The sequence below is a fragment of the Telopea speciosissima genome, chromosome 10 (assembly GCF_018873765.1).
Source record: "Telopea speciosissima isolate NSW1024214 ecotype Mountain lineage chromosome 10, Tspe_v1, whole genome shotgun sequence".
In the NCBI taxonomy this organism is placed as follows: Eukaryota; Viridiplantae; Streptophyta; class Magnoliopsida; order Proteales; family Proteaceae; genus Telopea; species Telopea speciosissima.
In genome coordinates, this window is record NC_057925.1 from 10,694,184 (window position 1) to 10,706,868 (window position 12,685).

Genomic DNA, 12,685 nt, shown 5'->3' on the forward strand with positions numbered 1-12,685 from the left:
AAGGTGGATGGGCTTCCTTGTTCTCTTCGGGCTCTGGCCAAGCAGAGGGTCTCAAACTCTAGTTTGTACAGCCAGCGTGCGTTGATGGCAAGCCGTTGGCACTCTGCCTAGCGGCTGTTGTAGAGGTGGAACTAGAACATTGGAGCAACACATTAGTGGGGTACTTTGTGGGGAGAAGGCCTCCCTTCTCCCTAGTGAAAGGGGCTTTGCTTCATCAGTGGAGATGCTCTGGAACGGTGGATGTCTCTCTACTCGATTCTGGGGTTTTTGTGTTTAGGTTCTCATCTGAGGACAAGTTCAGGGTAATGGAAGGGGGAGTTTGGTCTGTCCTTAGGCGTCTTGTGGTGTTGAGGCCATGGACTCCTCAATCCTGTTTGACCAGAATTTTGATGGAATCCATGCCGTTGTGGGTTAACCTTCCGCAGCTGCCGTTCCACCTCTGGACAGAGGCAGCCTTGAGCATTATAGGTAGCACTCTCGGTGTTCCTCTCTTTACCGGTAAATGGACGAAGACTAAGGAGCGATTGTCCTACGCTAGGCTTTGTGTGGAGGTCTCGGCAAAGGTGGAGTTGCCTAAGTCTATTGAAATCATGGTAGAAGGAGGAGGGTCTTTCTCCCAGAAAGTTGATTTTGAGTGGAGTCCACCGAGATACTCTGTGTGCCTTTTGTTTGGCCATGGAGACAGCCAATGTGCATCGAAGGTCCATCATCAGAATGATTATCATGTTCCTAATCTTGGAGCCAATCTTAGGGCTAATGAAACATTGGTCGAGAATGGATTTCAACAAGCTCAGTCTCGGAGGAGAAGATGCCTTTCTAGAGGTACTGTTGGGAGAAGGGGGGATCCTTTAGATCACTTTTCGAGCGACTCCGACCATAGGGTGATTGGATGCTCTAGCCTTTCTACTGCTCCGGCTTGGTCTGGGTTTATTGCCGATGGTGAAATTGCAGCGGTGGATGCTGGTCGAGAGAGAGAGGAGCCTGGAGGATTGAAGAGAGGGACAGAGGTGGTGGGCCTAGCCATCTCAGATGAGGTGGCAGTTGTTTTTTCTCAATGTGAAAAGGCTGTTTCACATGCCAGTGATGCCATGCATTATCTCCTGGGTGAAGGTAATCGGTTCTCTTCTTTGGATGTCGTGGAGACAAGTGAAGCAGGTGGTACCGTGCCTGGCAAGTCTGTCATGCAGCAGTCTAGCGAGTCTAATCAAGTCGGCTTTAACCGACAAGTTGGCGTGGGTCTTCCTCAAATAGTTGGACCTCTTTTGAGCTATGACACTTTTGCCCAGGAATTGGGTCTCGAGTTGTGTGTTGAGTTGGGCCCTATTGTGTCCACAATCGGGACTGAGCTAGCCGCGGCCAGTGAGTCCCTCATTGAGGAAGTAGAGCCACTTTCCCCTGTTGCTGATACAAGGTACATCCTTGCGTGTGGTGCCCACAATGACCCAACTTGCATTACTGAGTTGAAGAGCTCCAACTCTAACACCTCTCCTCTAGAAAGGTTGTCTTTGCTGTCGCCGTCTCTTATTTCTGCAACATCTGAGTCACCTCTGGCTTCTCCCCCTTTGAAGGTCCCTACTAGGAGGAAACAAGGTGGCAAAGTAAAGGGTAAGTCTTCTTCTAAGGGAAAGAAAAGAAAGGGTAAGAAAAGGAAGAATCATCATGTATCCATTGAGGAGGGATCTGGTGGTAACACTTACTCTTCATCCCTTGTGGTCCCCATGGATGAAGGTATCTCTAATAAGTGTTCTATGGGAATAGAATTGGTGGATAAAGATGGGTTCATGGAAGAGGGAGGCACCATCTATATTGATCTTAATGGCCACCACGAAGTCGATTCAATGGATGCTGAGACGGCTGTATTGGGAGGTCCGTTGCAAAATTCGCTGACCCTTCTAGATCCTCAATCGGAGTTGGCACAAGGTGTTCCAATTGATACTCTGAATGGAGACATGGTAATGATTCCATCTATTGGGAGGAATCGTTGGGTGATTCCTCCCATTCCTCCCTATAATCCTAATGGGAAGAAGGTCAACTTTTTATACTGATGATTGCTTATTTGAGTTTGTTCTTGTCTTGTGTGGTTTCCCTTCAGCTTGTTTAGGCTAGCTGTAGGTTAGTCCTGTGTGTTGTTGTTGAGTTTTCTTTCTTGTTTTTCCTTGTTCTTTCCCCTTTTTTGGGGGTTTAGTTTCTTGGTGCTTCGCTAATATATTTTTCATTCATCCAAAAAAATATATATATTTTTTTCTTTTTCAAGTGAGAGACCATATGTAACTTACACTATCAGCCTTAGGAAGCAGAAACACAAAAGTAAGAGAATCAGTTTTCTGCTTGCTCTGCACTGCAAATAAGATCGCTTGAGCAAGGCTTCTGATTTCTGCTTGTGACTTGTGCACCCAGAACCAAAACCAGCAAAATTGAAAATGCCCTTTATAACAGAATGGATCATTTTAGTCAACCATCGTTGAAGGGAAGACAAGAAATCTGAGTTGGATTTGTAGTTCAAGGGCTCAGTATCTCCAGTGAGGAGCCTGATCTGTGCCAGACGCTTGAGGAGTCCGGTCATCCCTGTTTAGGTCCGCGATCTCTTGGAATTCTTCTGGTTCCCTCCCCCTGTTTGTTGGGTGAAACTTAACGTTGATTGCTGTTCAATGGGAAACCCAGGAACACTAGGCGTTGGAGGGGTTTTTTTGTGATTCACAAGCAAATGTGATTTTCTCCTTCAGATCCTTCTTGGGAATTAAATCCAACTTTGAATGGGAATTCTCAGCGGTGATCCAAGGTCTGTTATGGGCTAGAGACCTCAGGTTTTCCAATCTTTGGATAGAGTGGGACTCATCCTCTGTTTTAATTCTTCTCTCCTAAGGTTTGGTTCCTTGGTTTACGTGGCAAGAATGGCTATCCTTGCAATATTACCTCAATTCTATTGATTGGCGAATTTCGCATTGTAACTGGGAGGCAAACTCAATCACGGACTTCCTTGCCAAGTCCGCTGTTAAGCATGAGCTTTCCTCTTTGAGATTGATTTTCCGAGATCAATTATCTATGAGCTCCAGTCTAATAATGCTCAAGGAAGATCTCGCTTTCGTTTCTGTTAATTTTAGTTTGCAGGTTGTTCCCTCCTGTAATGGCTCTGCCGAAGGTGGGAGGGGTTGATTGAGTTCTTTGTGTTTCAGGCGCCTGGCCTAGTTCCCTCTGTAATTCATTTCATTCTTTTTTAGTACAAATGATCTTACAGCATTTAATAAAAAAAAAAAGGAATGGATCATTGTCACGAAAAGAAAATAAAGATAAGATAATGAATCATTATCATGAAAATAAAAAGCAGAGAACAAGGGAATGGATCAATTGCCAAAAAAAAAAAAAAAAAGAAACTGAAGATGCACTCCCAGATAGGGGTGTCAATAAAGCCCTGCTGGCCCGAACCCGCCCTGAGCCCAGCCTGGACCCGATCCTGATTTTTCAACCCTGAGGGTGGGTTTGGGTTTAGTTATAATCTGGCCTTGGCAGGGTCGGGTCGGGTCAGGGTTTAGATCCCGAGCTTAGCCCGGCCCGGCCTAACCCGACCCTGTATTAATTATAAGTATATAATATTGCATATATATATATATATATATATATATATATATATATATATATATTTTTTTTGGTCTAATATTTATTTATATATATAACCTAATAAAAAAATTAAAAACCAAAAAAAGCCCTAAAGGCACATGGGATTACAGACAAAATCAGGGTCATGGTCAGGGTCAAGACAAGGTCAATCAGGGCCGGGTCGGGTCAGAAAAAACCTTGGCAAGGTCGGGACTGGGTTGAGGGTTTCTTGGCCCTGGCAGGGTCGGGTCGGGTAAGGGTTTAGGTTAAGGCCTCTAGGGTTGGGTTAGGGTTTAGGGCAGGCCCGGCCCAACCTGACCCATTGACACGCCTACTCCCGGAGTCTCTAGGACAATGGAGTTGAAAATGATTAGGTGAAGTGCATTGTTCTTAGATGTATAATGATGTTCGGGATATTGCATTCTAGGGTTTAGACTTCAATTGGTGACTTAGGTGAGGATCAGGATCGTCTCCAAGGAGCCCAGCGCCCAGGGGGCATCTAGCGGTTGAGTTGTGCCGCACACATCTCGGTGCACGCCTAGGGATGTGAGCGGCACAGCCCAACAGCTGGCAGCACCCTAGGCATGCTGGGCTCCCCAGAGACGAGCTAAATTTCTTAGGTGATTGGTTTCTCACAAGTCACGTTAGCATGTATCCCTTATTGAGGTTTGTCTCACTGTATTAGCTCGATAGATGATAGGAATAGATCGTATTGTATTTTGCTATATTGTAGTTGCTGATTTTTTTTAAAGTAATTTAGGGAGAAAGTTTTCCTTCACCGCGGGGGAAGGGTTTAGCTACCACCCTAGGATCTTAAAACATGTCCTTATTGTATGAAGTCGATAATACTCTCCTCCTATTGCGCAATACCTTCTTCTCCAATAGAAAGTCGTGGTCAAGGAATTCCCCTTCACCATGGCTTAGACTATGTTTGGTTGCCAAGGGATACAAATATTTTGTGGTAAAGTGAAATTTATTTTTCAGGGAAAATTTGTAGTTTTTTGGTTTCCACAGAAATATATTTTACATGGAGAATAAATTTCACTTGTAAATTAATATTGCTATTTTTATTTTCATACTAAAAACAGATGTAAAATCAAAACCCAATAATTCTTGATCTCGTAACATTGTTCTTTCTCAATTGAAATATCAAAAACTCCGAAGGTGTTGTTCTCTCTCGATTGAAATGTCAAAACCACTAAAAGGCATTGGTTCTCTCTCTGAGAGCTCGGAGCAAGATCATCATCTTTAAAGGGCCAAAGGCGCTAGTTCTCTTTTAGAGAAGCTTGGAAGCTCTGAGCAAGGTCAACCTTGCAGCATTGGCTCTCTATCTGAGAAGCTTGTAAGCTCTGAGCAAGATCGAAAATTTTAGCAACTCTGCTCTGATAAGGTACTATATCTTTTGCATTTTGCTAATTTGAATTTAAATAGAATGAATCGAGTTCAATGAGTGAAAAACACCCTAGGTCTTCTGCCCCGGCTGTCGTCTCTTTCCTTTACTTCTTCTATTGGAAGTGTTAGTAACTTACAATGGTTTAAGAACGAGCAACAACATATGCTCCAAATGTGCTCTAAACTTTTGGAGCTTCTCACTTAGAGCTCCAAAGTTCGAAACTCACTCCATGCTCCCACTTTGTTCAATGTTCTAGTAACTTTGGTTTGATGGAATTATGTGTCTACCAAACCCGAATTTATTTAGTTAAATTAATTTGATCATTTTTAATCATGACATATTATTAATGGATTATGGTTGTCCTTAAGTTTTTACCTAAAATGTTCTTGATTAGGGGATAGGGCTGGACACCCTATGGAGAATGTCGTTGTCACAATATGTGCTTCTAGGAATTGTGATTTTAGGGACACAATACGATATGACTATTGAACTAATATGTTACTACATGCAGTTGTGGAATGAGATTCTCTATTGTAGTATTTGGATGATGTACTCTCTGACTCGAGAAACCCTTGTCGTTGTGGTAGCACATCACGGGTTTTGGTGCACCAATGGTTGATGTCCCTTGGACTACATATCGGTGTATTGAATTCATGGTATCATATATTCATATCTTGAACAAAAGAAAAGCTCAACACAAAATCTACTGTTCTTAATTGGGTAATATCAAAGAGAGAGAGTATCTATCGATGATTAGACAAAAATCTTGTTCCAATGCAATTTTTATAAAATGTTTATAAAGTTATTTTTTATAATATTATTGTTTGAAAAGTGTATTCAAAATGTGTTTTTGACTTGATTACGATTGCAGAATCTCAATATGGACATGTATAGTGAACTGATGTTTGGTAGTAAATTAATTACATACCCTACAGTTCACTATGTGATATTGTTTTGTGGAGGAGCTGATTTGTAATTAATAAGATCAATTGCGAATGTCTACATTTTTGGAGAGTAAATTGTATTAAAATAGGGTGGATAAAGTGGAGAAGAGCGTCCGAGGTTCTGTGTGATCGACATATCCCTTTAAAGCTTAAAGGAAAATTTTATATGATTGTCATTACACCAGCTATGATGTATGATGTGGAATGTTGGACTATGAATTAGTGCCATATAAACAAATTTGGCGTTGCAGAGATGAGGATGTTGAGATAGATGTGTGGAAAAACTAGGAATCATAAAGTAAGAAATTACCATATTAGAATTGGGTTGAGAATAACTCCGATTCATGATAAGCTTAGAGAGTCGTTTGAGGTGGCATGACCATGTTCAACGAAGGCCTTCAGATGCCCCAGTTCGAAGGAGCAACCTAATCCAGATTGAGGAAACCAAGAGAGATATAGATAGACCTAAGATAACCATAGGAGAAGTGATGAAGAAAGACATGCTTAGCATAAGACTTGCTCCTTGTATGACTTCAAATATAGCTGATTGAAGAGAGAGGATCCAGGTGGTCGACCCCATTTAGTTGGGCTTAGATTGTTGTGATGAGGTTGTTGTTGTAATACACTCCATTCTTGAGGTCTGTGGCTCATGGTTTAGCAGTTAAGATACAGTTCATAGCTAAGTTGGGTTGATGCCCTAGAGGTTGTGTCTTTGTTGTGTGGTGTGCTCTTTTCCTTTACTGTAATATTATTAATATTATGTTTCTTCTGGGATCCATGTAGCCGACCCCAATAATTGGGATTAAGGCTTAGTTGTTGTTGTCGTTGTTAAACTATATTAAATTATGTAGTTTATTATTATCTAATAATATCTTGAAGATTAAAGATATTGTGGGATAATGATAATTATGTTAGAAAAAAAAATTTTCATTCTTGTATCTTCACTCCATTTGAGTAGCATACTTGGAATAGAAAATTATCAATGAAATTGGACACATTGCACATAGGGATTGAGAACCCCAATTGCAGAAGAAGACTTGAACTTCAAGAATCAAATGAACAAATTGAAGGTCAAATAAAAGTTGATTCTCTTACAAGTTGATTATATCAAATGCCAAAGCTATCACATTCACGTGGTCCCTTTATGCAATATTCAGTGCAACCCTGCAACTCATTGAAAGCAATATACAAAAGAGCACCGAAAGAAGCATGAAAGAGGCCACAAGAAATTCTTTTCAAGGGACAAAGCAAAGGGTGAACTCCAAATGCTAGGACCAGAAGTGGGAAAACCAACAAAATTATTTCCTAATAGCATCCCATTTCTCTTACTCTGAGGCTAGTTGATTTTGACAACATTTTTATTTTATAAGTTATTTATTTTTTGTTTGCCGGTGGAAGAGGGGATTGTGATTTTTACAGTCAATCATATGCACTCACATGGAGAGAAACATCAAGAAGAACAGGCTCAACTGCATTCATATTTTGCGAAGTTTGCATAGAGCTCATGTCAGTAAGAAAACCATATAGCATCATAATTTAGCAGATGCACTAGAGAGAGCTTGATCCACCAGCTCCCTCCTCAAGATCTTTCCAGAAGGATTTTTTGGAATTGAGTTGACAAAAGCAACTCGCCTGATCTTCTTGTATGGTGCCACCTGAAGAAAGAAACAGTAAAATTAAAGAAATAATGCTCACATAAATACAAAGATCTTTACTGCAACTGATGATCATAAGAGTTTAAAATTTTGACAAAACCAAGTCTAGAACAACAAGAAACACATGGAATTGGAGATTAATTTACTTTGAAAGATGTCCTATCAGTTTCATAAAGAACTAGATCAGCAAATATGTTTACATTATCTAGGAAAAATCATGTCACAGGTTATTACTTCTTAACCTTCAATTTAGGGATAAGAATGAGGCTTTTAGCAAAGAAGATATTCAAGCACCAGGTAGTTCAGGCATTCATCTGTGTCTGTTTATAGGTGGCATACATGCACCATATCTGTGGATTGAGGATTCATTTTGTTTGCCTTCCTTTTCCCCCTTTCCAGGGAAAATATTGACTTCTTGATTCTAGGTCTATCAGCTTAGTAATATTTCTTGCTAAATGATACTGCTATCCTGAAGCCATCATGGGTAAACAACAGTTGTAAAGTGTTAGCTTGGAGATCCAAGCTTAAAAAAGTTAGCTATGAACAGAAATTTTTTCTGTTGCTTTGGAAAGTAAACATGCCTTTTTAGCAATATAATCGATAACTTCAGCTTCATTAAGATTGCTGCCAGGTTTCCTCACTACAAAAGCCATGGGAATCTGTCCTGCTTCTTCATCCGGGTACCTGTTAAAAAGACATGCGCACACGCAAAAGTATAAAGCTATATCCTTTGCATAACTAGTAAAGAGAAGAAGTGAAAACAGCAACAACAGCCAATTATCTTTCAGGTAGACTTGTTCACTTGAACGTAGAGAAATTTAACCAAGGTGCATAATTAGATTAATCTTCTAGTTTCCTAACTGTAGATCAATATATCTCAAATTGAACCAAAATGTTCTCAGCACCGCTAAATTTTTGCAGAAACTCTACATTTGGTTCACATATATGGAAGAACTACATGTGGTGGGTGCCCATCAGATTGTAGCTCTGCTCAGAGTAGTCACTGGTTGATCATAACAAAGCATTCCATAGTCATTTTTGTATCATCCACAAACTTTTCAATTTCTATAGACAATGTAATCCTCTTGGTCAGTATTGGCACATTTTGCATTTCAAACCACTTATATGTGTTAGGGTCTGTTACAATGCCCTTAATATATTCTCTTTTGTCTCACAAAAGGGTTACAAAATTTCCTATTATAGGCAATCTCAACATTAACTTTCAAATAGCTATTTGCACCTAATATGAAATTTAGAATCCGACTGAAGGAAACACTATCAGATACTTACGGAATCACAGCAGCATCAGCGATTTTTGGATGGGATTGCAGTAATTGCTCCAACTCAGCTGGTGGAACCTGCAACATGTTACAGAAGGGATGAAATGACATACTTTTAATGCAAGGGAGCCAACTACCACAACCACATCCACATTGTTCTCTGTATTGAATACCTGGTATGCCTTGTATTTTATCAATTCCTTCAACCTATCAACAATATAAAGGAAGCCATCTGAGTCGAAATAACAAAGATCACCAGTCTTTAACCAACCATCAGGTTCCAAGGTATTTGCAGTTGCCTCTTCATCTTTAGCATATCCTGCAGTCAAATCGGTGCTCTCAATGCCTAAACCTTTAAGTATCGAAGAGCATTATTATGTGCTCTCAGCCTACAGTAATCCCTTTGCTTTTGCATCAAAAACACTATCAACTAAAGAAACATATGGAACTGATTTGAGTAAAAAATTGGTTCAAATGGCAATGATGAACCAGACACTTTACTCTTCCTCTGTCAAAGATCCACATCACCCATTATTAAGTAATGGTGAGCTTCTACTCCCTCAAACTAATTATCCAAAATCTAAATTCAATAGATCATATTCATTACATTCTATAGTTTTAAGAAGTTTAACATAAACACCCAAAAGCCACACATCCTTTAACAGTTTTTATATGCTCTGAGTGTTGATAACATTGAAGTTCTATCTTTAACAGTTTTTATCCTAAACAAGTAAAAGAAGTTGGTAGTAATTTTCAAGTTTGAAATCTCTATATTCAGTATTTACAAGATGAATGTACAAAGAAAAAATGTTACCTCTCATGATGATTGGTCCTCGCAACCACAGCTCACCCTGGTGGCCAGGAGGCATGGCCGCCCCAGTTATGGGATCAACTATTTTGGCTTCCATATTCTCAGCTAGGCGGCCAACAGACCCATATTGCTTGCTCTCATCAGGCCCCATCGTTCTTGCTGCACTTCCTGTTGACTCAGTCAAGCCATAACCCTATAATACAAATAAAGAGAAGTTGCTTCTCACATCTTCAATAATTTTGTCATATTACTCAACTGCGAAGGCAAGTCTGGAATGGTAAGGTTGCTCCATTGTGACCAAGTGATCACGGGTTCAAGTCTGGAAATAGTCTTTCTCCAACAGCAGGGGTAAGGCTGCGTACATTATGCCCCTCCCCAGACCCCGCAGTGACGGGAGCCTCGTGCACTAGGTACGCCCTTTTTACTCAACTGCCAAGGCGACTTGCAGTTTTCCACAAGTTTGTTTTGAATCCACACTCTCAACATGTTCCTAGTCCTTTTTGTATTGGAAAAATAAAGCTTATTCTTTCTTGATAAAATTTTTGCACACCCATATTCGATTCAACTATTATGTATATTACTACTGGCCAAACAAGTCATTTTGAGTCCTTCTATGTGTCACTATGCCTAATGAAGTATAACACTTTACTATTTGCCACTTGGCAGTAATGGCTTAGTCCATGTGATAGAGAGGACCCCACATACTGGCCAAATTTTAGTTCATTTTTTATGATAACCAAATTTTAGTTTGTAGTATGCAAGGAAAGTTGCTCAAACTCTTATTCAAAGTTTTAATAAAATTATCAAAATGCCATCAAATTGAGATGATTATAAAACACAAAACGACATCTTTTGTAATTTTCTCTGCTTCCTCTACTCATTTTAAGCTGAAATTGTACCAATGACATGCTTGCCTCGCCCTCTATGACATGGACTAACACATGTACTACCATGTGACAAATAGATTGTGTGCTAAACTTTTCTAGAAAAAACATAAATTACATTTACAGTCACAATACAATGAACACATGCACGAGCATGAGCTTCAAGCTCAGAGATAGTTGGGTCTAACATAAATCAAGGGAAGGCTGCAAATTCGACCCTTCTACCCCACCCATTTTTGAAATAGTAGTAGTGGTGTAGTAGTTGTAGTAATAAGTGTGGCAATGGCCCCTTGTTGGTCATCGTCGGACTCTTAGTGGGTCCGTGTCTGACCTCCAGAGTGGGGCCTAGCACCAAAAACACATGCATGATAGATGCATGTATTTGAATCAAGATTTAGAAGTTCAAACTTTCGATATAGTTTGATTTCCTTAGTGTCTCAATGCACAAGGCTCCCGCTGCCATAAGGCATGGGAGGGGCAAATGTATGCAGCCTTATCCCTACGAGCTTCGAACGAAAGGTTGTTTCGAACTCAAACCACTTAGTCCACTATCGGTCCAACCATTCACCCATCAATTTTTTTTGGGACTGGGTGGGATAGGGCAAGAGGACCAAAATAATAATAATGCCAAAGATTTCATACACGGTCATGCAAGCATGAACGGTCTCTCTCACAAAGAGGTGAAAAAGTCATAAACCCCTCACCCATGCTTTGAAACTCCCACCCTCTCACATGCACAAGCATATATGAAAACTGACCCCTAATAATAATAATAAAAAAACCAAAAAAAAAAAAAAGGGGGCAAGAGGACAAGAATTTCAGTCATTTCAGTACCTGCACAATCTCCACGTCGGGAAACCGAGCAACGAACCTCTCGGCGACCTCTTTCCCGAGCGGGGCTCCACCGCACCCCAACAACCTCAGCGAACTCAAATCATACTTCGCCACCAAATCCGACTTCGCCATTGCCACTACAAGAGGTGGCGACACCGGCATATACGTTACCTTATACGCTTCAATTGCCTTCAACATCACTTCAAAATCAAACCGTTCCATCATCACCACTGCCTCGGCCAACGCCACCGCCCTCACACACATAAACATCCCAAACACATGAAACAACGGCAGCGTCATCAAAGACACATCCGGTGGTGGATTCTCCTCTGTCGCCTCCGGTTTCATCTCATAGTACCCACCGATCAAGGCAATCAGATTCCTGTGAGTCAGGATCGCCCCCTTGACTCGCCCGGTGGTACCAGACGAGTAGAGAATCGCCGCCGGGTCAGACTGGTTGACCCGTACCTTGTTCAGGTCGAACCGTCCGGTCGAGGTTGTCGCCATCATGGGTCGGAAAGCTAGGGAGTCTAGGAGAACAATTCCTCGGTGGAAAGAGGCAGTGGAGGGGAATTTTCCGGCAGTTGAGGAGGTGGCGAAGGCGATGGAGGGGTTGCTAAGCTGGATTTGGTGGAATATCTCGGATTTGGTACTTAAGGGGTTGGCCGGAGAGATGACAACGCCAATGGAGAGGAGAGAAAAATAGAGGATAGGGACTTCAATTGATGGGGGCAAAAGGATAAAGGCGGTGTCGCCCTTAGAGAGGTTGAGATTGGATTGGAGATAGGCAGCTAGGGATTCGACGTGTCGGAGGAACTGGGCGGCGGAAAGTCGGTTTCCAGTCTTGGCGTCGATTAGGAGAGTGGTGGTTTCCGGCGGGGAGGGGTTGCGGAGGAGGAGCGAGAGGGAATGGGCCGAGGCGGAGAGAGGGAGGGTCTCCGGTGGGAGTGGAACGGGTGGACGAAGGCTTTGGTAGGTCTTTGTTTTTGAGGAGAAACCGTTCTTTGGATCGATCGAAGGCTCCATTTTAGGTTCAAAGTTTCAAACCTCAGAGCTCAGAAAAAGAGTGAGTGAGAGAAAGAAGACAGGGAAGAGCAGATGTGGTCTAAGAATAGAGAGTGAAGGGGAAGTTAATATGGTAGTTAATATTGACAGTTACTGAGTCCTCCTTTGTTGGCTTTTCAGAGTTGAGTCCGTTTTGAAAGGTTGGAACTTTGAATGAATTGAGGACCCAGGAAGAGGACCGCTAAACGACAGCAAAAACAGGGGGTAAGGTGGTCATTTGACAGG

At 41.4% G+C, this 12,685-nt stretch overlaps 1 protein-coding gene across 1 annotated transcript; it reads right to left on the minus strand.

The window, feature by feature from the left end:
- Positions 1–7,373: 7,373 nt before the first annotated feature.
- On the minus strand, positions 7,374–12,436 carry LOC122641504 (4-coumarate--CoA ligase-like 9). The gene is made up of 6 exons (XM_043834761.1): positions 11,396–12,436; positions 9,681–9,870; positions 9,040–9,185; positions 8,877–8,944; positions 8,168–8,270; positions 7,374–7,586 (listed from the first exon to the last, which is right to left on the minus strand). Exons 1-6 carry the CDS (start codon positions 12,419–12,421, stop codon positions 7,461–7,463), a joined length of 1,659 nt encoding a protein of 552 aa, XP_043690696.1. The 5' UTR covers positions 12,422–12,436; the 3' UTR covers positions 7,374–7,460.
- Between the last annotated feature and the right edge of the window lie 249 nt (positions 12,437–12,685).

Coding starts and splice junctions, on each gene's coding strand:
- LOC122641504 (XM_043834761.1), bottom strand. CDS start 12,421: ATGGAGCCTTCGATCGATCCAAAGAACGGTTTCTCCTCAAAAACAAAG. Junction 8,271..8,876: donor GCTGATGCTGCTGTGATTCC/GTAAGTATCTGA, acceptor TCTTTTTAACAG/GTACCCGGATGAAGAAGCAG. Junction 7,587..8,167: donor TCGATTATATTGCTAAAAAG/GCATGTTTACTT, acceptor TTCTTTCTTCAG/GTGGCACCATACAAGAAGAT.